This window comes from Salvelinus alpinus, chromosome 2, assembly GCF_045679555.1.
Source record: "Salvelinus alpinus chromosome 2, SLU_Salpinus.1, whole genome shotgun sequence".
Classification (NCBI taxonomy): Eukaryota; Metazoa; Chordata; class Actinopteri; order Salmoniformes; family Salmonidae; genus Salvelinus; species Salvelinus alpinus.
The window spans coordinates 36508433-36535316 of record NC_092087.1 but is presented as its reverse complement, the minus strand read 5'-3'; the positions used below and the strand labels follow the sequence as shown (position 1 = coordinate 36535316).

At 41.4% G+C, this 26884-nt stretch overlaps 1 protein-coding gene across 4 annotated transcripts in view; it reads left to right on the top strand.

The window, feature by feature from the left end:
* Positions 1-26884, top strand: part of LOC139560033 (6-phosphofructo-2-kinase/fructose-2,6-bisphosphatase 4-like) — a 55538-nt gene that overhangs the window by 15710 nt on the left and 12944 nt on the right. Inside the window, exon 1 of one of the 4 annotated variants that reach the window (XM_071376529.1) lies at positions 20325-20542. The exons of 2 other annotated variants lie outside the window; for them this stretch is intronic. In XM_071376529.1, the coding sequence (XP_071232630.1) occupies positions 20422-20542 (121 nt within the window). In that variant the 5' untranslated portion in view covers positions 20325-20421. Of the gene's footprint in view, positions 1-20324; positions 20543-26884 lie in introns of those variants that run through there. One more of the 4 variants, XM_071376536.1, reaches the window with a different exon arrangement.

Here is a 26884-nt window from a genome sequence, read left to right as displayed (position 1 = left end):
CAGCCGGCTGTGGCACAGCCCGAAATTGAACTCGGGTCTGTAGTGACGCCTCCAGTGCCTTAGACCGCTGCGCCACTCGGGAGCCTAGCTAAATTCTTGCTTGAGAAACTGCTCTTGGCTAAGAAGACATTTTTATTTGTTTCATTTTGGCCATTTTTAATTGAAAACATTCATAGTAAAGTACTTAATTGTTACCCAGAAATTATTTGATATTGAGATAAAAACAGCTGCATTGGACCTTAAAAAAAATAAAAAAATAAAAAATAAAAAAGATATATGAAGAAAAAGGTCAATGGTACAAGGCTGTGTACATACCAGAGTTAGGGGGCAAACAAACGACTCCTCCTATACAGCATGGCGGTCTATCTCAGACATCACATGACCACTGGACTCATTCATTGGAAAGCATTGGGCCAAAACACCGCGTTGGCCAGCTCTATATACTGTAGAACAAGATAAATAATAATGAGGAATATAAGCCATGAAGGCAGCTGTCTAAGCCCTGTAGAACTAGATAATGGTTATATTTAAGCAAAACGGCCCGAGGGGGGTGTGGTATATTGCCAATGTGGAGTGCCTGGATACAGCCCTTAGCTGTGGTATATTGGCCATATACCACAAACCCCTGAGGTGCCTTATTGCTATTATTTACTGGTTACCAACATAATTAGAACAATAAACAAGTAATTTAGTGTCATACCCAATGTTCCCTCTAAGCTTTGCGGGTGCACAGCTCGTCCAGGACTGCCGTGCAGAAGAAATACCAGCCTGCGCAGACGCACGAGATTGAACTTCAATCAACTTTACTCAAGTTTGACCCGTTAATTTACACTATCAACGTTTTATTCTAATGTGAGAATTGTTTGGATCAATGCAACATACCAAAACAAATATAACTATGCAATAATTAGTCTGTGATTTTATTTTGGGCAGAGCGCATTGGACAATTCTATTGCAATGACAGGCATGAGCGATCTCGAGTAGATACACTTGTTTTGAGACCAAAGCCGCATGTTGCCAAGTGTGCACATTTGTTCATATTATTTGCTAGTTAGTGAGTTATTAGCCCAATTATAGCCAATTTCCCTAAGCAACCCCTTTATTTGTCAAGTTTTCATCCAATATGTTGTGAATACAATATTGTAAATGATGAAAGTATTGTTGGTAAGATAGGAATGTTATTTTAGGAGTCATGAGAACTTCTAATCATATCCTTTGCACATTAAGTAGCTATGCCTGAGTGAGGTCAGAGAGCTAGTCAGCATGACGGAACGCCCCTTTTGACCAGGAGTGCATAAAGGCTTGGAAGAGGACTCAACCTTTAGACCAGGAAATGTGAGGCGAGAGCTACATGTTTTAAATGGTTGAAACTCTAAACCTCAACACGAGGTGAAGAAATAAACTCCCCTTCCAGAGACACGAAGAGCTGCAGCTCATGTCCATCGTGGTCTGAATCCTGAATACCAAAACAAGGAGGAAGAGGTGAGGTGGTCTTAAGTCAGAGAAAAGCGAATCTAAGTGAGACTATTCTACTACGCTCATCACCAATGGGAACCGTCGACATGGCTGGTTATATTCCAGAGTGAACAACAGAAGACGGGAAAGGGGAGACCCCTTTCGGACAGTTGGAGCCATACAGCTGGAAGGCCAACAACCTTTTGAAGTAGGGCTGTTCCGACAGATAAAACACACACGTAAATGCATTCATGATTTCTTATTCCAAGCGCTTGGCGGTTCTTGCGCAAACTATATGATTAATGTTACTGTGAGAATAATTCTGAAATGTCTCAATGATAAGTGTGCCTTTCTCTCTCTCTCCCCTCTCTCCATCTACTATTTATTTTGATTTTACCATGATGTCAAGCAAAGAAGCACTGAGTATAGGCCTTGAAATACATCCACAGGTACACCTCCAATTGACTCAAATTATGTCAATTGGCCTATCAGAAGCTTCTTAAGCATTGACATCATTTTATGGAATTTTACAAGCTGTTTAAAGGCACAGTCAATTTAGTGTATGTAAGCTTCTGACCTACTGGAATTGAGATTAAGTGAAATAATCTGTCTGTTAACAATTGTTGAAAAAATTACTTGTGTCATGCACAAAGTAGATGTCCTAACCGACTTGCCAAAACTATAGTTTATTAACAATACATTTGTGGAGTGGTTGAAAAACGAGTTTTAATGACTCCAACCTAAGTGTATGTAAACTTCCAACTTCAACAGTAGATTTGTGATGAGTAATGCAAGATACCTAAACATCATTATTAAAGTGGCATTAATGAAGTGACTAGTGATCCATTTGTTAGAGTGGCCAATGATTTCAAGTCTATGTAGGCAGCAGCCTCTCTGTGTTAGTGATGGCTGTTTAACAGTCTGATGGCCTTGAGATTGAAAAATAGCTTCTGTCTCGGTCCCAGCTTTGATGCACCTGTACCCACCCCGCTACCATCGCCTTCTGGATGGTAGCAGAGTGATCAGACAGTGGCTCGGGTGGTTGTTGTCCTTGATGATCTTTTTGGCCTTCCTGTGACATCGGGTGCTGTAGGTAGTTTGACCCCGCTGATGCGTTGTGCAGACCGCACCACCCTCTGGAGAGCCCTGCGGTTGTGGGCGGTGCAGTTGTTGTACCAGGCGGTGATACAGCTCGACAGGATGCTCTCAGTTGTGCATTTGTAAATGTTTGTGAGGGTTTTAGGTGACAGACAAATTTCTTCAGCCTCCTGAGGTTGAAGAGGCGGTGTTGCGCCTTCACAATACTGTGTGGGTGGACCGTTTCAGTTTGTCCGTGATGTGTATGCCGAGGAACTTAAAACGTTCCACCTTTTCCACTGCTGTCCTGTCGATGTGGATAGGGGGGTGCTCCCTCTGAAGTCCACGATCATCTCCTTTTGTTTTGTTGAGTTAGAGGTTGTTTTCCTGACACAACACTCCGAGTGCCCTCACCTCCTCCCTATAGGATGTCTCGTCATTGTTGGTGATCAAGCCTATTACTGTTGTTGTCATTGATAGAAATACCAGTCGATGTAAATACATTAGACTGGTCATGCTTATCGGTCTATAGGTTAATTTGCATAATTTTGTGGAATTAAATTGATGCGTGTGTATATTCATTATGTATCTTATTTATCACATGCGTACAGCATGCAGATAGAGCGCCTAGGAGTGGAGAATCTGTCAGACAGCGTGAGAGCAGCTGCTGCAGCATCCCAAACAGCATGCATAGGAAACGGAAGGCAGGCTTCATCAGTGGGTCACACACCACTTTGCAATGAGCTGGAGGCAGTATGCATTTTGAAAACATTTACTTAATTGTTTGAAAGCTGAACGTTTGAATTAATATATATTATGAGGCATGACTTACCTTGCTTCAAAGTAGCCTAGCCAAAATGACTATATCTGTGGAGGCAATTCTTTTCTATTAACTTTCTTTCATTGTCCAGTAGCCAAAGGCACAATCATAGTCATATTAGCAACCCATGCTAGTTGTTGCATATTAGATCTCCCCTTTTTCTAAATGTTATTTAGAAAAATGAAACAGCCCACATGTGTGGCGCGCTTTTGACAACTGTGTTCCTGCTAATTGCATTATGGAACGAACATTTGCACATAACCTACTGCCTTGTGCACATTGCTGCGCTTATAATGGGAAGAAATAATAGTTTAGCAACATTTTAAGCTAAACGTTTTGATCTGTTGCATCAGACTCATCACTTTATAACACTTTTTATGTAGCCTAGGCCTGCTAGGTGTATTATTTTGTGATCTCTCGTCCCACAACTGTCCCAGTCTGTTTGGAATTGGCCAGTTCTTTCTTGACAAGCTGACCAATAGAATAGGTCAACTTTTATACTATAGGGGATAGTAGATTGACAGGCTAGTGATTTTGCTGTTCGTTACTCATCTTGTTGGCTGAGGAAAAGTAAATGTGGACAGTTATTCTAACGTGTTCAAAGTGCGCATCAGAATTATGTAAGAAGGACCGCACATTGTTGCGATCCCCGACTTGCATGTTCTATTATTATAAATGACCATAATCTAAATGTGATTTCTGTTGTTCTGACCACTGTGAGTGTATGCCCTAATCAGGTTATGCACCCAATGCATATGGTTCCGGTAAATTTCTCAAATGTCCAGTAAAAAAGAAATGCTGGCAGGTCAAATGTCTGGTGCCACATTTTCCTTACAGAAACCCTGATTCTGCATCACTATGAACATTTTAAAATGTTATTGGGCATACTACAATTATAGTTCATACCGGTATGGTCATGAGAAACTTATCAAATAAGGCACCATTGAGTTGTTTGGCGGCCATATTGGAAAAAGGCTTCTGTGGGGTTAATACGTGAATCTTGTGATGGCCCTGTACAAATCTTTTTAAAGCCCTGTTCTAGCTTTTTGTGTGAAATGTGGTGCAATCCAAAAACATAGCTGTAAATACATTTCTACATGTAATTCAATGGCTAGGCCTTTAACATTCTATGGACAATGGCACAATATGGGCTATTTTTAAACAATAGTTGTAGCTGGTGCTTTCAAAGTTGGTTATATTATATACAATTTAAAGTAATTTTATGAACTTTTTCAGAACCACTTGTCAAACAAAGATTAAAATGTATAAGGCTTTCCTTTTTTAAGCAATTTACACAGGTTATTCTGATTTGTATGCTAAAGGTCAAAAGTCAAGGTTCTGTTGACCTGAACATTCCAAAAATGTGTCCGATTTGATAGCTGTGAATCTAAGCCTTCAAATGATATATGATTAAAGAGTATACTTGTAAATTTACAACAAGTTATTTCTCATTGTTTGTCATAGGGTAAAATCTGTTATGGGGAATAACTTGGATTAAACCGAGAAAGCTACCATTGCTGCACTGCTATCACACATTTTCCAACTCTAGGGACATGGCTCAGTTGGTAGAGCATGGCACTTGCAACACCAGGGTTATGAGTTTGATTCCCACAGGGGACCAGTATGAATAAATATGAAAATGTATGTACTCACTACTATAAGTTGCTCAGGATAAGAGCATCTGCTAAATGACTAAAATGTAAATGTAATAGACCTTCAAGAAAATCACTGACATCATGAGCCTGACCGCCCTGGCTCATGGACTAATAGACATATACATCATTGACATGCACACACAAAGAAGTCAGCTCAGAGAGGCCGAGCTCCATTGGCAGCAGATTTGAATTTAGAATGGAAAATGAATTTGTTTTATGCAACAAATGTCAGTATCACAAATGTATATCGCATCTACCGAAATCACACTGATTCATTCCTCTAATCAAACCGAATCGTTTCAAACTAAAACATATAGTTTCTGGATCGGAGCCCATTTATCTAGATATGTATTAAATTGTCTTGTCTTACCAATGTATTAGACATACCAAGGTATTAGAAATACATAAACACAATAATATTGAAATAAAGAGCCTGTCAACTACTAATATTTAAATGTAGTTTAGCAGAAAGGATTTGCCTTCTATAAATTTGGTTTGTTTTGTAAGTTTAAGAAATATTGCCTAGTGCCTTGTCATTTTGTTACCAAAAACCCACATCTTAAGATGTTTTCTAATATCTCTCCCTCATGAGGAGGGTTGATAATGAAAGTTCACAGAAGTAATAAGTAAAGGTAGACCTACCACTTGTTTTTACTGATAACAATTTTGATTTATTAAGTGATTTAACTATTTATACTATTTATAAGTATAACTATTTATAACCAAATCGGTAACGGAAGGACTGAGGAATCACTAACAGAATGACTGCGGTTGGCTACAATGGGAAATCATAGTAGGCACAAACCACAAGTTGTCACCTGCTACTGTTTTCCCTTCCACTGGCATACTGTTATGGTCAGCTCATAATGTTTTCTTTCTTATTCTGTCATCTGGTGGTCAAAGAAAGTGTGAAACCAGTCTGGACAACCCCTCCCTCTCTCTCCCTCTTCTCTATCTAACTGACAACAGCCCCCTCTCTTTCCATTCACTGTAACCAGCATCCTCACCCACTGAGCACCAACCGAAACCAGACATCCATGGACGATGAGAAACAGATTACATTACATTTCGCCCTGGCCTTGATTTCAACGTCCACAGATGTCGTTTTTTTGTTCCAGACTAGCCTTGATTTGGTCCAAACATAGACTTCTAAGATTGGTTCAGATTTGGACCGGACCAAATCTGAACCAATCATAGACGGCTATAAGTACAGTGGAGCACAGTACAGTGGAGCACAGTACAGTAGAGCAGAGTTCAGTTCAGTACAGAGTACAGTAAAGCACACTAGAGCAGAGTCCAGTATTGTACTGTACTGATTTTTAACAGAGTTTTTGGGAGATATGAACGTCATCTTGTTACCAACTGTTGCATCTGTGCTGTTCTATATTGTGGAGCTCCGCCCCATAGTGGTTTACGCCGCTGCCTAGGCAGCGAATAGCCTCAGTGAAAATGATGCACACACCTGCAGCCAATAGTAGAACAGGTGTCCCTATATAAGGGTACACTTCCCCTCAATCAGCCTCCCATTATCTTTAGCGACAGGTCTGGACTGAAGAAATAAAGATATAATTCATGCCTTTGACAAGCTTCTTCTGTTGGCACTCCAATATGTCCCATAAACATCACAAATGGTCCTTTTGTTCGATTAATTCCGTCTATATATATTCAAAATGTCCATTTATTTGGCGCGTTTGATCCAGAAAAACACCGGTTCCAACTTGCACAACGTGACTACAAAATATCTCAAAAGTTACCTGTAAGCTTTGTCCAAACATTTCAAACTACTTTTGTAATACAACTTTAGGTATTTTTTAACGTAAATAATCGATAAAATTGAAGACGGGATGATCTGTGTTCAATACCGGAGGAAAACAATGTGTAGCATGCTTTCTGGTCACGCGCCTCTAACAAACAGTACACTTCATTGTAGCCTCATTCTGAACATGGCTACTTCTTCATTTCTCAAAGGAAAAACCTCAACCAATTTCTAAAGACTGTTGACATCCAGTGGAAGCGGTAGAAACAGCAGGAAGGTCCCTTAGAAATCTGGATTGAAAAAAACCCATTGAAAAGAGTGACCTCAAAAACATTAAAAAAAATATGAATGGTTTGTCCTCGGGGTGCCTGCCAAATAAGTTCTGTTATAGTCACAGACATGATTCAAACAGTTTTAGAAACTTCAGAGTGCTTTTCTATCCAATACTAATAATACTATGCATATATTAGCATCTGGGACTGAGTAGGAGGCAGTTTAATCTGGGCACGCTTTTCATCCAAACGTGAAAATGCTGCCCCCTATCCTAGAGAAGTTAATAAAGAATGTGTTCCATCTGACTTTGTCACATGAGAACCTCTTCCATAACAAAACTGAGACCGCTCAAGTTCCTTCTCTCTCTATCTCTCTTCCTCTCACCACTCTGCGTGTAGCACAGCCCACTATGAGTGTGTAGTTGAGCACACACAGAAGGACGTTGTGAGCTGATTGTCCTCACAGTGGCAGACCACATGTAACAACACCTGCACAGGATCGGTACATCCGAACATCACACCTGCAGGACAGGTACATGATGGCAACAACAACTGCCCGAGTTACACCAAGAACGCACAATCCCTCCATCAGTGCTCAGACTGTCCGCAATGTGCTGAGAGGCTGGACTGAGGGCTTGTAGGCCTGTTGTAAGGCAGGTCCCCACCAGACATCACCGGCAACAACGTCGCCTATGGGCACAAACCCACCATCGCTGGACCAGACAGGACTGGCAAAAAGTGCTCTTCACTGACGAGTCACGGTTTTGTCTCACCAGGGTTGATGGTCAGATTTTCATTTATCGTCGAAGGAATGAGCGTTACACCGAGGCCTGTACTCTGGTGCGGGATCGATTTGGAGATGGAGAGTTCCGTCATGGTCTGGGGCGGTGTGTCACAGCATCGTCGGACTGAGCTTGTTGTCATTGCAGGCAATTTCAATGCAGTGCGTTACAGGGAAGACATCCTCCTCCCTCATGTGGTACCCTTCCTGCAGGCTCATCCTGACATGACTCTCCAGCATGACAATGCCACCAGCCATACTGCTTGTTCTGTGTGTGATTTCCTGCAATACAGGAATGTCAGTGTTCTGCCATAGCCAGCAAAGACCCCGGATCTCAATCCCATTGAGCACGTCTGGGACCTGTTGGATCGGAGGGTGAGGGCTCGGGCCATTCCCCCCAGAAATGTCCGGGAACTTGCCGGTTGCTGTGGTGGAGATTGGAGTAACATCTCATAGCAAGAACTGGCAAATCTGGTGCAGTCCATGAGGAGGAGATGCACTGCAGTACTTAACTTCTCTAGGGTAGGTGAGACGCTAACGCCCCACCAGGCCAACATCCGGTGAAACTGCAGAGAGCTAACATTTTAAATACACCATTCGTTGTATTAAACATTCCTGTAAATACATGTATCTTACATAATTTAAAAGATGAACGTCTTATTAATCCAGCCGCTGTGTCAGATTTCAAAAAGGTTTACTGCAAAAGCAAACATGCGATTTTCTGAGGACGGCGCCCCACACACACAAGTATTACTAGCATTTTCCAACCAAGCATTAGCGTCACGAAAGTCAGAAATAACAATAAAATAAATTGCTTACCATTGAAGATCATCCTCTGGTGGCAATGCCAAGTGTCCTAACTGAAAGAGATTTGCGTCTGTTCAAATCTGGCATCAGGACAAAATGTGATTCAGAGTCACCGAATATATTTTAAGTAAACTCAAACGATAAATGGTAAATGCAATTTTCGTATATACGGGTTCATTGTATCTCCGCGCAGGGTAGATCAGAGAACTGTGGAATGTATTCAACTAGTAGTTTTTATACTATGACAATTTATTTCCAACTCTTCCAGTTGGCCTATCATAGTAGAGGCTTAGCATGGTTAATACTCTTGCTCCGCCTTTGGGGGCACCCGAACTTGTCCAATCCCCTTGGCGCTTTTCTTTGTCCACATCTGGTTGCTGGGTAGAGTAGCTCCGTCTTGTGTCTCCCCTTAATTTTTCACTCCATCAATTCCTAATATGGTACGGAACAGTCTCTCAACCACCCTGGTTGGCCTATAGTGATGCACCCCTCCCCTCTCCAGACTGTCCACAGCTTTTATGGCCTGTGTTGGTCAGTCCTTACACACCTACACACACACCCCCCTCTGTATTGTGTGTGTGTGTGTGTGTAACAAAACAATATTCATCTTCAAACAATATGCTAACAGGCTATAGTGCATAAACATAAATCCTAACATAACTACACAGTGAATGTTCGTTTTGTTTGATAAAATAAATTTTTATAGCCTAACACGAAACATTTGTAAACCGGTTGCGTCGTGATTTCCGTCTCATTCAACTTTGGACGACGCGTTCGTGGTAATTACACACACTAAACAAACATTTATCCAGTCATGGTTGGTTTCATTGCAATCCTCTGGTTGTTACTAACACAACCATACATGATGGCTCTTTTCCCGGGACGTATTGACTGAAACAAACCGATTTGAAGACACCAATCAATGACCTCATTGCGCACCAATGGTAGGACCGGTCTATTGTTGATTGACTGTATTTTGGCCCAATGACCACTGATCATCTTGAAATCTAGCTTGGAAGATAGTCAATGAGCTGAGGTAAACAGCAATATGTAATGGTTATACGTTTGAAGACCAGCCTTTGTCGTAAACTCTGGCGTAAAAGAGGTTAATTCGCCATTGCAAATCCTACTTGACGGAGCCACGAGTGTTACGCATAGCAGTACATATTCAATAGCATTTTCAATAAGTTTATATATTTCAATTATGGCGAATAAATCAGGAAAAGCTAAAACAAAGTCTAGGTATACAGATTTAACCCAAATTATAGAGGAAATTGATAGAGACAGCCCCCCATCTCACAGCTAGCCTTCAGGGAGCTGCTCATCCAGGAGCTTGCTAGCTACAGCAAGTCCACTGCAGCACCTTCTGCTCTGTCAACCAGTGGTGTTCACCTGCCCAGATTAATCTCTGCAGGCATGAATGTGCCTCAGGGCAAAAAGTGCACAGTGGGAAGGCGACGTTGTGCCCTTTGTCACAGGAAATGCCCCATCACCTGCACCACCTGTTCAGTAAGCCTCTGCTTTACAGCAGAAAGAGACTGCTATGGGCCATGGCACCAGAACTGAGGGCTGAGGGTCTTCACAATATTTATCTATTTATTTATTTATAAAATATACAATATTGTAAATAGAAAATGTGTAAATAGTTACCCTTGTTATTTGTTTGTTTATTATTATTATTATATATCTTTTTTTCCCATAAATATATATTTATTTTTGGGGGGTGTGTTAGAATAGCATTTATGTATTTTGTATATAGTTATTTCCTTCAAAATGTATCACTGTACCAATTCGGCCACTTGGGTACATTTGTGTGGGACACCTGGGTGACTTCATGCTCAATGTCATGTAGCTCGCTCATTTTTGAAGTTATCTGTCTAAAACTTTGCTCAGCTATTGTTGCCATCTTATGTTCTTCATTCAAATCATCCACAGCATCCTATCTGTATGTTTGGCTGTTCTTGGTTATTTGAAAGATGATGCAGCAACAATAAAAAACAGAAAACATATGTTTATTTCCTTGTATTTTCTTCTACCAGATCTATTGTGTTATATTCTCCTACATTCAATTCACATTTCCACAAAATTCAGAGTGTTTTGATACCAAGAATATGCATATCCTTGCTTCTGGGCCTGAGCTACAGGCAGTTAGATTAGGGTATGTCTTTAGGCGGAAATTGAGAAGAAGGGGGGGTACCCCAAAGAAGTTAATGCAGCTGGTGGCCACACCAGATACTGACTGTTACTTTTGATTTTGACCCCCCCCCCCCCCCCCCTTTGTTCAGGAACACATTATTACATTTCTGTTAGTCACATGTCTGTGGAACTTGTTCAGTTTGTCTCAGTTGTTGAATCTTGTTGTGTATATATTTGTATGAACATATGTTAAGTTTGCTGAAAATAAACGCAGTTGACAGTGAGAGGATGTTTCTTTTTTTGCTGAGTTTATAAGCATAGACCTAAAGGACGCATACTTTCATGTGCCAATACATCGGCGTCACAGGAAGTTTCTGCGTTTTGCCTTTTCAAGGGGTGGCGTACGAGTATGCGAGGATGCCATTTGGGTACGCCCTGGCACCTCACACCTTTTCCAAATGCATGGAGGCGGCATTGGAACCGTTGCGTCGTCAAGGGAGAAGGCTATTAGCCTACCTAGACAACCTACTGGTTTTGGCCCCGTCAGCAGAGCTGGTAATGGCACACACGACACAGACAGTGATTCATCTCACACGTTCGCTGTGAATTGGGAAAGTTCGGGGGGGGGGAGGAGAGACTTCATCGCTTGTGCCCGGTGCATGCCTTGGCGTGTTACGTGCAGCGCACGGCGATACTTAGGTCATCGCCTGAGCTGTTTGTGTGTCACGGTGCTAGTACACTGGGTAGACCACTTTCGAAACAGCGACTGTGTCATTGGCTTTGTGAAGGCATTGAGACGGCTTATGAGGCAGCAGGGCGACCAATACCTCAAGGCGTAAGAGCCCACTCCACTCGTGGAGTAGTGGCTTCTACGGCCCTTTTCAGAGGAACTGGGGTAGAGGATATTTGTGATATTTGTTTTCACAGTGTGTTACAGTTGCAGCCATTGTTGGGCCCAACCTTTCTTTAAGTGGGAAGTGTTAGGCTCGGCAGGGAGTACATTTTGGACCGTTTTGCTCCGACATAAACCACTAGGAGCAGAGCTCCCCTATGGGGCGGAGCTCCACGATATAGAACGATAGTTACCGGAGTTGTAACTCCAGTTCTACGAGTAGAGCGAAGCCCCGTAGGACTTAAGGCCCTGCCGACCCCCAGTCTCGCTGAAGATCATTTTTCGGGAGGCTGATTGAGGGGAAGCGTCCTCTTTTATATAGGGATACCTGTACTCCTATTGGCTGCAGGTGTGTGCATAATTCTCTCATGCTATTTGCTGCCTAGGCAGCGGGGTAAACCACTAGGAGCAGAGCTCCCCTATCGGGGCTCTGCTCCACCCATAGAACTGGAGTTACAACTCCGGTAACTGGGGCGGCAGGTAGCCTAGTGGTTAGAGCGATGGACTACAAGATCGAATCCCCGAGCTGACAAGGTAAAAATCGGACATTCTGCCTCTGAACAAGGCAGTTAACCCACTGTTCCTAGGCCGTCAGTGAAAATAAGAATTTATTCTTAACTGACTTGCCTAGTTAAATAAAGGTTAAAATAAATAAATAAAAAATGTAAACTATCGTTCTTCAACACACATTAGATTATAAAACCAGATGCCTAGGACTTGTTAAAGTAATATGAAGAGCCTCTGTTGTTCTATCCCTATTCTGAATGACATTGGATGCAGCATATTACTGCAGGTCTATTAGATAGATCTACAGTGCATTCGGAAAGTATTCAGACCCCTTCTCTTATTCTAAAATGGATTACATAAATAAAAATGATCAGCAATCTACACACAATACCCCATAATGACAAAGCAATAACAGGTTTTTGGAAATGTTTGCTAATTATTTTTTTTTAGACATACCTTATTTACGTAAGTATTCAGATCCTTTGCTGTGAGACTCTAAATTGAGCTCAGGTGCATTCTGTTTCCATTGATCATCTTCGAGATGTTTCTACAACTTGATTGGAGTCAGAGTTATTCCAGTAAATTCAGAGTTCCTCCAGAGTTCCTTGGTGGAGATGGGAGAACCTTCCAGAAGGATAACCATCTCTGGAAGCCACTCCTCAGTAAAAGGCACATGACAGCCTGCTTGGAGTTTGCCAAAATGCACCTAAAGGACTCTCCGACCATGAGAAACAAGATTCTCTGGTCTGATGAAACCAAGATCGAACTCTTTGGCTTGAATGCCAAGCGTCACATCTGGAGGAAACCTGGCAACATCCCTACAGTGAAGCGTGGTGGCAGCATCATGCTGTGGGGATGTTTTTCAGCGGCAGGGACTAGGAGACTAGTCAGGATCGAGGGAAAGATAAATGGAGTACAGAGATCCTTGATGAAAATCTGCTCCAGAGCGCTCAGGGCCTCAGACTGGGGCGAAGGTTCACCTTCCAACAGGACAATGACCCTAAGCACACAGCCAAGACAACGCAGGAGTGGCTTCAGGACAAGTCTCTGAATGTCCTTGAGTGGCCCAGCCAGAGCCCGGACTTCAACCCGACCGAACATCTCTGGAGAGACCTGAAAATAACTGTGCAGCGATGCTCCCCATCCAGCCTGACTGAGCTTGAGAGGATCTACAGAGAAGAATGGGAGAAACTCCCCAAATTCAGGTGTGCCAAGCTTGTAGCGTCATACCCAAGAAGACTCGTGGCTGTAATCGCTGCCAAAGGTGCTTCGATAAAGTACTGAGTAAAGGGTCTGAATAGTTATGTAAGTGTGATATTTCCATGGGGGAGGGGTTATATACATTTCTAAAAACCTTTTTTTGCTTTGTCATTATGGAGTATTGTGTGTTGATTTGAAGGGAAAAAACTTTTTTGTTGCTGCTTGACCAGTACCTAAAACACACACAAGGCCCCTTCTGGTTTCCCAAAGTAACACACACACACACACACTAGCATAAGCAAAAACAATACAACATGGATGAGAATATATTAGCCACAGAAATTGCGACAGAGGAAGTTCTCTACGGCCTTGGGCAGTGTTTGTGCCTTGGACAGTGCCCCTGTTATCTGTCTTTTGAGCCCCCCCCTCGCCCACACCCACACTTTTCCCTTCCAGTCTCTAAAGTGCCCATTTTTTAAAACAACTGCAAACGTTTTATATTTTATACTGTTTTTGTTGTTATGAACCCACTGCCCTCAAGTCTATTACATTTGCGTTAAATATGTCCCATTTAATTAGCCATTAAGATGTGGCTAGGGATGTTATGGTGACCGTATTACCGCCACACCGGTAGTCACGAGTAATGACCGCAGTTAAATTACACGGAACTCAAGTCACGGTAACTAGGCTAATCCCAAACTGTGCTCTGATGCCACTGGTGGTCATTAGTAGCCTACCAAACTTGCTAATGGCTGGTACTCAGCACTCTATTGTCCCTCTAATCACTCTAACATCAATGCAAATTAAATCGAAAATCAAATCAAACACTTCACGAGAGCCCTTGCATTCAGAGTTTGAGCAGAATAGGATCCATCGCCTGTTGCACAGCGAGAACCAGCTCCTCATAGCTGGTTGATGCATGGAATGAAATAAGTGTTCCTATAAGCCCATGTTGCACTACATTTCTATAGGCTATCCTATACAACTGCGTAAGGAAAGTTGATGGCATCTATTAAAAAGAGGAGGATCCCTTTAGCTTTCTATAGGCTAGGCCTACTATATTTATTTCTCAACTTTCCTAATATTAAGCACATTGCTTCGCTTTTCAACCGCAATACCCTACCTGGCTGGTATGAAAATGAACCTCGGGAAAAGCGTCCTCCATTTGCTATTCAAGCGCATATGGATTACATCTTTTTTTCCCTCCTGCCCCTGTTCCGACAGTGCATGATAATACACGGCAGGTAGCGTTGGGCCAGTAACTGGGCACTTAAAAGCGTTGGGCCAGTAACTGAAAGGTTGCTGATTTGAAAACTCATTCTGTCAAGATGAAAAAATCTGCCATTCTGCCCTGTTAACTGATAGCAGAATTCACTCATTTGAAGGTGTCCACATACTTTGCTTTCACATACTGTTTTCGACTCTCTCTCCCTCTCATATATATATATATATTCCAACAGATGCATATATGTATTCCCAGTCATGTGAAATCCATAGATTAGGGCCTAATTTATTTATTTAAATTGAATGATTTCCTTATATACACTATAAAAAAAATTATTGTTGCGTTTATATTTTTGTTCAGTGTAAATTAGCTTTAAAACAGCAACATTTTCTCTCAGCTCCATGGCAAAATGTGTAGAATTGCAGAAAATGTGCATTAAAATGCAAATATGTCTCTCAGCTCCACATAGAAATATGTAGAATTGCAGGATATTGGCTTAAAAATGCAAGAATTTCTCTACACCGCCAAGATGGGGGCATCTAATAGTTTTCTCTCAAATTCAACCGGGACGACCATGCCCCTTTTGATCCAGAAAATACTTTATGATCATTACCGAAATTAAGGTTATCATTACCAAAACGGACCTAAAAATTGTGATAATTAGATGCCCTTAGCTGATTTACTTACTTAATCCTATTAAATGATCAACGACATAGGCTAATAAATATCCTAATGCATGGCTGGCTACTACTGCCTGCATTTATTCCAAACACAGATTTAGATGAAGGTAGGCTAATTTGCTTGCCCCATATATTGTTTCACTTTCGATAGGAGCAAAACATGTCTTCCCCACAACATTTTTTATTTTTATTTTCTAATGATCTGTCGCTCGGTAAACATGCCTGTGCGAGAATAAATAATAATAATAGCAAGCAAGCATGGGCTTGGATAACGACAGACGTCAGCAATGGAATAATTATATGGACAAAGTAGGCCAACTACACAAGACAGACTCAAACAACCATATACCCTCAGCAAAGTTGACAGGAAATAACTAGATTGAACAATAATGACTAGCTACGGATACTGATTCGTACACGATGTTTGGAGAAGGGGAGACTTGTACCCTGAGACAAGTGACTGTCTCGGTATTTGTTTGATGAAATTAGAGCCGAGGGAGAGCGGCTTGTAATTCAATCGTTGCAGCAGGCTCAACCGATACCCCGCTCGTTTCTTTACAGACAGAAGAACTAGCCAATAATTGTTTAGAGCACACAGTGCTTCTTCCCAATTGTAGTGAGAGATTCGTGCTGCAAGTGATTATTTTTTTTAAAGTACTTTGTCATTAGCGTATTAAGAAAATTCTCCATATTCGTTACGATACTTGTTTTTGTCCAAGTATTCGGCACACCCCTAAAAATCAGAACCCATGCAGTGAACACGCCATCCCGACGACTGTGTAAGCCTTACGGTTGGACGATGCTTTTCCCCTTTTCACCAGTGATTGGTTAAACTCACATCAACGTTCTGTGCTCATCTGCGTTGCATGCGAACAGCGGAACACTCGTTTAAAAAAATTATTTGTTACCATTCCCCTACCTTTGCCGAGTGCGCCCCTCTTTTTAGCATAATGTCAGATGCACTGTTGAGGACACCCTGTTCTACTATATGACGGTACAGGCACAGCTGCACATTGTTAAGATGTTGCATGCTGTAGCTACATTGTTATAGTGAATGGGGGATAAAAGCATTTTAGAAACAGGTTATATATATTCTCTCCAAACTCTGGCAGTATTTGAAGCATTAATAGTCTTCCTATATAATATTACTTTTTGTTATTGTAATGTATCATTTACGCTTAGGCCTGTAGGCTAAACTAGGGAAGTCGTTGTCATTGGCATCCCCTTTTTCAAGTGAGCCCTGTACAAGAAAAGCATAACACACACACTTGGATGCTCTGAGTTAATAGCAGATCACTTTAATAGGAATGTTAATAAACAGAAAATTGCCTAAATAACAGTGTTTTGTTGTTCAACATAATTGAATGGTCGTGAATGTAGCCTACTAGCCTGGTCCCAGATCTATTTGTGCACTTGCCTACTCCATTGCTTGCCTACGCCATTGCTGTTCTTGTCAAGCCAAACATGTTTGGCATGACAATGAACTGGTATAATAGCACACTCAGGCTATAAAATAGCACACTCGGGCTATGAGCACAATGTCACTCAATCTCAAAGTTGGACTCATCAGACCAAAGGACAAATTTCCACCGGTCTAATGTCCATAGCTCATGTTTCTTGGCCCAAGCAAGTCTCTTCTTGTTGTTGATGTCCTTTTAGTAGTGGTTTCTTTGCAGCAATTCGACCATGAAGGCCTTATTCACACAGTCTCCTCTGAACAGTTGATGTTGAGATGTGTCTGTTACTTGAATTCTGTGAAGCATTTATCTGAGGCTGGTAACTCTAATGAACTTATCCTCTGCAGCAGAGGTAACTCTGGGTCGTCCATTCCTGTGGCAGTCCTCATGAGAGCTAGTTTCATCATTGCGCTTGATGGTTTTTGCGACTGCACATGAAGAGACTTTCAAAGTTCTTGAAATGTTCCGTATTGATTGACCTTAATTTCTTAAAGTAATGATGGGCTGTAGTTTCGCTTTGCTTATTTGAGCTGTTCTTGACATAATATGGACGTGGTCTTTACCAAATAGGGCTATCTTCTGTATACCCCCCCCCCCCCACACACACACACACATTGTCACGACACAACTGATTGGCTCAAACACATTAAGAAGGAAAGAAATTCCACAAATTTAGTTTTAAGGCACACCTGTTATGCATTCCAGGTGACTACCTCATGAAGCTGGTTGCGGGAATGACAAGAGTGTGCAAAGCTGTCATCAAGGAAAAGGGTGGCTAAATATAAACTATATTTTGATTTTTTTAACACTTTTTTGGTTACTACATGATTCCATATGTGTTATTTCATAGATTTGATGTCTTCACTATTATTCTACAATGTAGAAAATAGTAAACATAGAAAAACCCTTGAATGAGTAGGTGTTTTAATATGTTTGACCGGTAGTGTGTGTGTGTGTGTGGATAGATAGACAGATATGATTGTATTATCTCCATTACTATGTTACTTGGTGTCAATGGGGGATTGAGTGGGTACACAGCCCCTCCCAATGTTTTTAGAAAGTCCATAGTTTTAAGAAATGCCACAAGGGGGCGCTATGTTCCCTCTGCTCTGAAAGTGAGTACTGGCAATTTGGGAAAACTAGCTACAATATAGCAATATGATTCAATATTCTGTCCATTAGTAGAACTTTGTCAGCTCGGCCAATAAAACAACGACACACTGGTTAAAAGCTGTTTTTTATCCTATTGCTACAATTAAAAACACAGACCGACTGTTAGTGGCATAATAAACGTGTTTTAATTAACTTTTAATCGATTCTGATTCAATGACAATTTCTGTGTAGGGAAACTCATAATAATCTAGTTTGTCCAGGAAGATAGTGGATAAAGCTGTCCGACTGCTATAACTAACCTGTGAATCTATGCTATGAATCTGTATGATGTGCTGTTGCAAAATACAGTTATGTACTGTGTGTGGTATGTTTATCTTGGATTATTTTCATCCAGGTTATTTTGATGCAGAGGAAGGGAGTTTGTTCTGAACAGTTTGTTCGAATTGCTGAACAGAATGAATTGTACACCTCCCACTCTTTGACCACTGCGTTTATCTTCAGATCCCCATGCAGTGAACACGCCCTCCCGACCAATGTTTCGGCCCTATCATTGGACGATGCATTTTCCGTTTTCACCTGTGATTGGTTAAATTCACATGAACATTCACTGCCCATGTACGTTGCATGTGAACAGCGGAAGACGTATTTTTCTCAAACTAGTGCGTTATCTTAACCTTTCCCCTTCATTTTGCAGAGTGCGCCACTCTTTTCAGCATAATGTGATGTCAGATGCACTGTTGAGGCCGCACTGTTCTATTATATTACGATACAGGCACAATAAAACAACACACTGGTTAGAAGCTGTTTTATCCTATTGCTAGAGTTCAAAGCACATAACGACTGTTAGTGGCATAATAAACGTATTTTAATTCACTTTTAATCAACTGTTTCAATTACAATTTCTGTGTAGGGAAACTTATCACCAGTGGTGGAAAAAGTACCCAATTGTTGAGTAAAAGTAAAGATACCTTCATAAAAAATTACTCAAGTGAAAGTCACCCAGTAAAATACTACTTGATTAAAAGTAATAGGGTTTTATTTAACCAGACAAGTCAGTTAATAACAAATTCTTATTTACAATGACGGCTACACCCGGCCAAACCCTAATCCGGACGACGCTGGGACAGTTGTGCACTCTATGGGACTCCCAATCACAGCCGGTTGTGATACAGCCTGGAATCGAACCATTGTCTGTAGTGATGCCTCTAGCACTGATATACAGTGCCTTAGACCGCTGCGCCACTCTGGAGTTTTACATTTACTTAAGTATGAAAAGCAAATTGAATTGCTAAAATATACTTTTGTATCAAAAGTAAACGTATAAATCCTTATATTCCTTATATTAAACAAACCAGATGGCACTATTGTTACGGATAGCCAGGGGCACACTCACACCTCATTTACAAACTAGCATTTGTCTTTGGTGAGTCTGCCAGATCAGAGGCAGTAAGGATGAGCAGGCATGTTCTCTTGATGAGTGCAAGAATTTAACAATTTTTCTGTCCTGCTAATAAGCATTCAAAATGTAACAAGTACTTTTAGGTGTCAGGGAAAATGTAAGGAGTAAAAAGTACATACTTTTACTCCACTACATTCCTAAATCAAATTAAAGGTTGTCAAAAATATAAACAGTAAAGTACAGATACCCCAAAAAACGACTTAAGTAGTACTTTAAAGTATTTTTACTTAAGTACTTTACACTACTGCTTATCACCCCGTTTGGCCAGGTAGCTGTCCGACTGCTGTTAACTAACGTGAATATATGCCATGAATTGATGCCATGAATGAATGAAGCGTGTTGTGTTGTGTTGTTTATCGTCAGATCCCATGCAGTGAACACGCCCTCCTGACCAATGTGTCGGCCTTACCATTGGATGATGCATTTCCTCTTTTTCACCTGTGATTGGTTAAATTCACATCAACATTCTCTGTCCATGTGCGTTGCATGCGAACAGCTGAAGACTCGTTTCTTATCTTTCCCCTACTTTAGTTTAGTGCTCCCCTCTTTTTGGGGCACTGTTCTACGATATTACGGTACATGCACAGTTTGGTTGTTAGATTGTAGCATGCAGTAGCTATATTGTTATAACGTGAACATGCATTTTGAAGCATTTTAAAAACAAACGGGCTATGTATATTTTCTCCAAACTCTGACAGTATTTGAAGCAATAATAGTCTTCCTATATAACATGGCATGTTATTATGTTAATGTTGCATTTAAGCCTAGGCCTGTAGACTGAAACAGGGAAGTCATTGACACTGGCATCCCTTTTCAAGTAAGCCCCATACAATAAAGTCAGACCTCTCACACACAGATGCTCTGAGTTAATGGCAGGTCATTTTCATAGAAACGCAAATAAACGGAAAATGGCCTAAATTACAGCGTTTTGCTCAACTTTATTGAATGATCATAAATGTAGCCTACACCATCCAATGCGCACAGCGTAGTGACATTACGGTAATGATGTAGGTTTTATGTTCCTCAGCCAATATGATATAATTCCCTCGCAGCTCTGTTGCTCAAACTAGCTGCCATCAAGTAGAATACCGCTTCTGTCGCTTAAAACGGGACAGGTGCAGCGACCAGGATGACTTCCAACGAATACCATATAATGGCAACATCACCCTGTGAGCTTACTCAGAACCCGCTGAAGAAAATATGGATGCCATGGAAAAACGGGCTCTTTGTACACATTTTACAAAGAAGGGGTAAGTTGCCTTGGTGAAACACCGGCTTGTGCCAACAGCGCATGGGCGCAGCGGAAGGGTATGCTCGATTTGGCCAAATACAGAATATTTTAAACAAATGTAGATATGTTGTACTTCATCGAAGTTCGAGATTCCCAGGTTCTACACAGTGGCGTTGCGCAGCATGACAAGGTCAGGATTTTCTTCAAGCGACTAGCCTAATATTGAATAATTTCGATTTCGTCTTAAATTATTCCACTTTTAAAAATATTTTTATTTAGGTATTTCTATTTTAAAATGTTTATTCATGCCAATATTGCAATTACGCATAGGCTATATGAAATGCTAGAGAAATGGCCTATGATATCGAAATGGTATGGAAGCGCTCAGAATTGAATTAGACCAGGCAGATGACTCGCACATGACAACGCGTCCGTTTGCCCGTGATCGCAAAACCGATCAACCCAACCATGCCGATGTAGAGTACAACAAGGTTATTCTATTGTTTAACTAAACATGTTTAAAGGGAAACTGAACGCTAAAACTAACATCTCTAGTGGAAATTGCATATGTGGCATCGGTATTAGTCAAACATGTATTCCAGTGGCAAAATTGACTAAAACGTGTAAGTAGGATAACTTTGGTCATAAAGTCAAGTCTATTCCAAAACAGAGTTTTGTGAGATGTGTGTAACTGAGGTTGTCACAAATTACATGAGGGTTGGTTTGGATTACAATTATGCACTTGCCCACTAAAGTCCAAAACTTGTGTTCTAGAATATTGGACCATTGGCTTTAATACTTTTCGATTTTCGAATTATCAGCGTGGCTCAATCAAAACTGTCAACACGTTCAAATGGACGCAGTGCACTGGTTGGGAATTCTGGCTAGGTGCGCATTAGGGCTGTTAGTCCCGTGGATGGTGGTCTCAGAGCGCTACGAAGCTATGTCACAATGGGATGCCAGACTATAGCGTCTCTGTATCTGCGGACTCAGACCCTTTACAATCCTCTGTTAACTGAATTCTATCACATTACCAAACATGTACGGTATGCAATGTTCTAGAATATTGGACCATTGGCATTCATACTTTTCAAATTCTCAGCACAGCTCAGGCAATTTCTCAAACTGTTGACATGTTAAAATTAACAGAGTACATGTACTGGAGACATGTTGGTGGGGAATCTTGGGGAGGTAGGCGCTCAGGCTGTAGCCTACGTCCCCCACGGATGAGGGTCTCAGAGCAGTTTAGCTAGTGTCACAGGGATGCCGGACTATCGCGTCCTAGCATCTGTGGACTATGATTTACGATTAGTGCCTAGGGCGAATTGTCATGATTGATGGCTGATAACGCTCTATCCACTCATAGCAGCAGGACCTGAGACAAACCTGCCCATTACTCCGAGCCTCTGATTTATTTACAGTACCAGTCAAAAGTTTGCACATCTACTCATTCAAGGGTTTTTCTTTATTTTACTATTTTCTACATTGTAAAATAATAGTGAAGACATCAAAACTATGAAATAACACATTTGGATTCATGTAGTAACCAAAAAAAGTGTTAAACAATTCAAAATATATTTTTGATTTTAGATTCTTTAAAGTAGCCACCCTTTGCCTTGATGACAGCTTTGCACACTTGGCATTGTCTCAACCAGCTTCACCTGGAATGCTTTTCCAACAGTCTTGAAGGAGTTCCCACATTTGCTGCGCACTTGTTGGCTGCTTTTCCTTCACTCTGCGGTCCAACTCATCCCAAACCATCTCAATTGGGTTAAGGTCGAGGGATTGTGGAGGCCAGGTCATCTGATGCAGCACTCCATCACGCTCCTTCTTGGTCAAATACACAGCCTAGAGGTCTGTTGGATCATTGTCCTTTTGAAAAACAAATGATAGTACCACTAAGCTCAAACCAGATGGGATGACGTATCACTGCAGAGTGCTGTGGTAACCATGCTGGTTAAGTGTGCCTTGAATTCTAAATAAATCACTGACAGTGTCACCAGCAAAGCACCATCACACCTCCTCCATGCTTCACTGTGGGAAACGCATGCGGAGATCATCCGTTCAACTATGCGTCTCAAAGACACAGCGGTTAGAACCAAAAATCTCACATTTGGACTCATCAGACCAAAGGACAGATTTCCACCGGTCTAATGTCCATACTCGTGTTTCTTGGCCCAAGCAAGTCTCTTCTTCTTATTGCTGTCCTTTAGTAGTGGTTTGTTGCAGCAATCCAACCATGAATGCCTGATTTCACACAGTCTCTGAACAGTTGATGTTGAGATGTGTCTGTTACTTGAACTCTAAAGCATTTATTTGGGCTCCAATCTGAGGCTGGTAACTCTAATCAACTTATCCTCTGCAGCAGAGGTAACTCTGAGTCTTCCTTTCCTGTGGCGGTCCTCATGAGAGCCAGTTTCATCATAGCGCTTGATGTTTTTTGTGACTGCACTTGAAGAAACTTTCAAAGTTCTAGAAATTTTCTGGATTGACTGACCTTGTCTTAAATTAATGATGGACTGTCATTTGTCTTTGCTTTTTTGAGATGTTCTTGCCATAATATGGACTTGGTCTTTTACCAAAATAGTGAAGAGGCAACTCCGGGATGCTGGCCTTCTAGGCATATTTCCTCTGTCCAGTGTCTGTTCTTTTGCCCATCTTAATCTTTTCTTTTTATTGGCCAGTCTGAGATATGGCTTTTTCTTTGTAACTCTGCCTAGAAGGCCAGCATCCCGGAGTCACCTCTTCACTGTTGACGTTGACTGGTGTTTTGCGGGTACTACACTGCTCAAAAAAATAAAGGGAACACTTAAACAACACAATGTAACTCCAAGTCAATCACACTTCTGTGAAATCAAACTGTCCACTTAGGAAGCAACACTGATTGACAATACATTTCACATGCTGTTGTGCAAATGGAATAGACAACAGGTGGAAATTATAGGCAATTAGCAAGACACCCCCAATAAAGGAGTGGTTCTGCAGGTGGTGACCCCAGACCACTTCTCAGTTCCTATGCTTCCTGGCTGATGTTTTGGTCACTTTTGAATGCTGGCGGTGCTTTCACTCTAGTGGTAGCATGAGACGGAGTCTACAACCCACACAAGTGGCTCAGGTAGTGCAGCTCATCCAGGATGGCACATCAATGCGAGCTGTGGCAAGAAGGTTTGCTGTGTCTGTCAGCGTAGTGTCCAGAGCATGGAGGCGCTACCAGGAGACAGGCTAGTACATCAGGAGACGTGGAGGAGGCCGTAGGAGGGCAACAACCCAGCAGCAGGACCGCTACCTCCGCCTTTGTGCAAGGAGGAGCACTGCCAGAGCCCTGCAAAATGACCTCCAGCAGGCCACAAATGTGCATGTGTCTGCTCAAACGGTCAGAAACAGACTCCATGAGGGTGGTATGAGGGCCCGATGTCCACAGGTGGGGGTTGTGCTTACAGCCCAACACCGTGCAGGACGTTTGGCATTTGCCAGAGAACACCAAGATTGGCAAATTCGCCACTGGCGCCCTGTGCTCTTCACAGATGAAAGCAGGTTCACACTGAGCACATGAGCACATGTGACAGACGTGACAGAGTCTGGAGACGCCGTGGAGAACGTTCTGCTGCCTGCAACATCCTCCAGCATGACCGGTTTGGCGGTGGGTCAGTCATGGTGTGGGGTGGCATTTCTTTGGGGGGCCGCACAGCCCTCCATGTGCTCGCCAGAGGTAGCCTGACTGCCATTAGGTACCGAGATGAGATCCTCAGACCCCTTGTGAGACCATATGCTGGTGCGGTTGGCCCTGGTTTCCTCCTAATGCAAGACAATGCTAGACCTCATGTGGCTGGAGTGTGTCAGCAGTTCCTGCAAGAGGAAGGCATTGATGCTATGGACTGGCCTGCCCGTTCCCCAGACCTGAATCCAATTGAGCACATCTGGGACATCATGTCTCGCTCCATCCACCAACGCCACGTTGCACCACAGACTGTCCAGGAGTTGGCGGATGCTTTAATCCAGGTCTGGGAGGAGATCCCTCAGGAGACCATCCGCCACCTCATCAGGAGCATGCCCAGGCGTTGTAGGGAGGTCATACAGGCACGTGGAGGCCACACACACTACTGAGCCTCATTTTGACTTGTTTTAAGGACATTACATCAAAGTTGGATCAGCCTGTAGTGTGGTTTTCCACTTTAATTTTGAGTGTGACTCCAAATCCAGACCTCCATGGGTTGATAAATTTGATTTCCATAGATAACTTTTGTGTGATTTTGTTGTCAGCACATTCAACTATGTAAAGAAAAAAGTATTTAATAAGAATATTTCATTCATTCAGATCTAGGATGTGTTATTTTAGTGTTCCCTTTATTTTTTTGAGCAGTGTATTTAATGAAGCTGCCAGTTGAGGACTTGTGAGGCATCTGTTTCTCAAACTAGACACTAATTTACTTGTCCTCTCGCTCAGTTGTGCACCGGGGCCTCCCACTCCTCTTTCTATTCTGGTTAGAGGCAGTTTGCGCTGTACTGTGAAGGGAGTAGTACACAGCGTTGTACAAGATCTTCAGTTTCTTGGCAATTTCTCTCGTGGAATAGCCTTCATTTCTCAGAACAAGAATAGACTGACGAGTTACAGAAGAAAGATCTTTGTTTCTGGTCATTTTGAGCCTGTAATCGAACCCACAAATGCTGATTCTCCAGATACTCAACTAGTCTAAAGAAGGCCAGTTTTAATGCTTCTTTAATCAGTACAACCATTTTCAGCTGTGCTAACATAATTGCAAAAGGGTTTTCTAATGATCAATTAGCTTTTCAAAATGATAAACTTGGATTAGCGAACACAGGAGTGATGGTTGCTGATAATGGGCCTCTGTACGCCTATGTAGATATTCCATTAAAAATCTGCCGTTTCTAGCTACAATAGTCATTTACAACATTAACTGTCTACACTATTTCAGATCAATTTTATGTTATTTTAATGGACGAAAAATTTGCTTTTCAAAAACAAGGACATTTCTAAGTGACCCAAACTGGTGTGTGTGTTTATATATGTGTATATATTCATTCACACACTTTACACCGACACTTTTACACAAAACCTGCATACAGACACAACACACACTTTCATACTTATCATATACTGCTACTACTCAGTTATTTATTTTTACTTTATTATTGTCTATCCTGTTGTCTAGTTACTTTACCCTGCCTTTATGTACATATCTACCTCAAATACCTCTTACCCCTGCACATTGGTCTGGTACTGGTACTCGCTGTATTTAGCTTAATTCTTGTGTATTGTATTCCTCTTGTGTTACTATTTTTATTTGTATTAATATTTTTTAACTCTGCGTTGTTGGGAAATGCTCGTGAGCAAGCATTTCACGGTACAGTCTATAACTGTTGTATTTGGTGCATGTGACAAATACTATTTTGATTTGAAATGAGAATTGAGACAATGTGATATATCTTACCGATTCTCTACATCTTCTTTCCAAAAACAAATCCTGTGAAATGACGTCAAAACATACTGGAGGAGTTACTGGCTAGCTTAGTTAACAAACTACCTACGTTGGTTCTGGCGCGAATGACACTTCGAAGAACCACCAAAAGCACCCTCCATTTCTGTTCGAAAATTGAGGAAGAGGTGGAGTTGGACCATTTTTCATGGCCAAAGTCTATCTTTGCTTGAGAAATACTGCATCAAACACCTTAGCTAGATAAAGTTGCGCGACTAAGACCTCCTTGGCAAAAAAGTTAATTTGATTACTTGTTTCATGTTATATTAATTCATATTTATCTTATATTAATTCGGACTATTTTGAGGAAGTGGTAGTGGCTATGTTGTTACTACGGTGAATCATGGGGAAACAACAATAACTGCCAGCGTAGGGTTTGGCGGTAGGGCCGGCAATCATTTGACTGATTTGGATTTTTTACTTTACCTTCTAAAACGGTATTTTAAATGTTTGATTTGTTACAAAGAATAATTCAGTAATGACTCCAAAAAGTTTGGCAATTTTAAGACCCTGCTAACTGCTGAGAACCACTAGCTAACTTTATAGCATAAGTCAACAAATTTAGGAAGCTTTCCAAATAGACCTTTGTAAATTGGCTGACTACCCGTAGTGGCGAAAAGAAGAGGATAATAATTATTTCCATAAAGGAAATGTTTTTGTTGTTGAAATAGAAGCATACTAAAATAAGAAGGATTACACAGTGTGTAAATAATAAATTAGTTCAGGAAATGAATACATTTTTAAAAATGCTGGAAGTGAATGCTAGAATTGAACAAATCACTATGCAAATGAAAGACATTGGTTGAGTATCCGAGTTTGATAGTACACAATAGGATTTTGATTGCAATGTTCTACAAATAGGACTA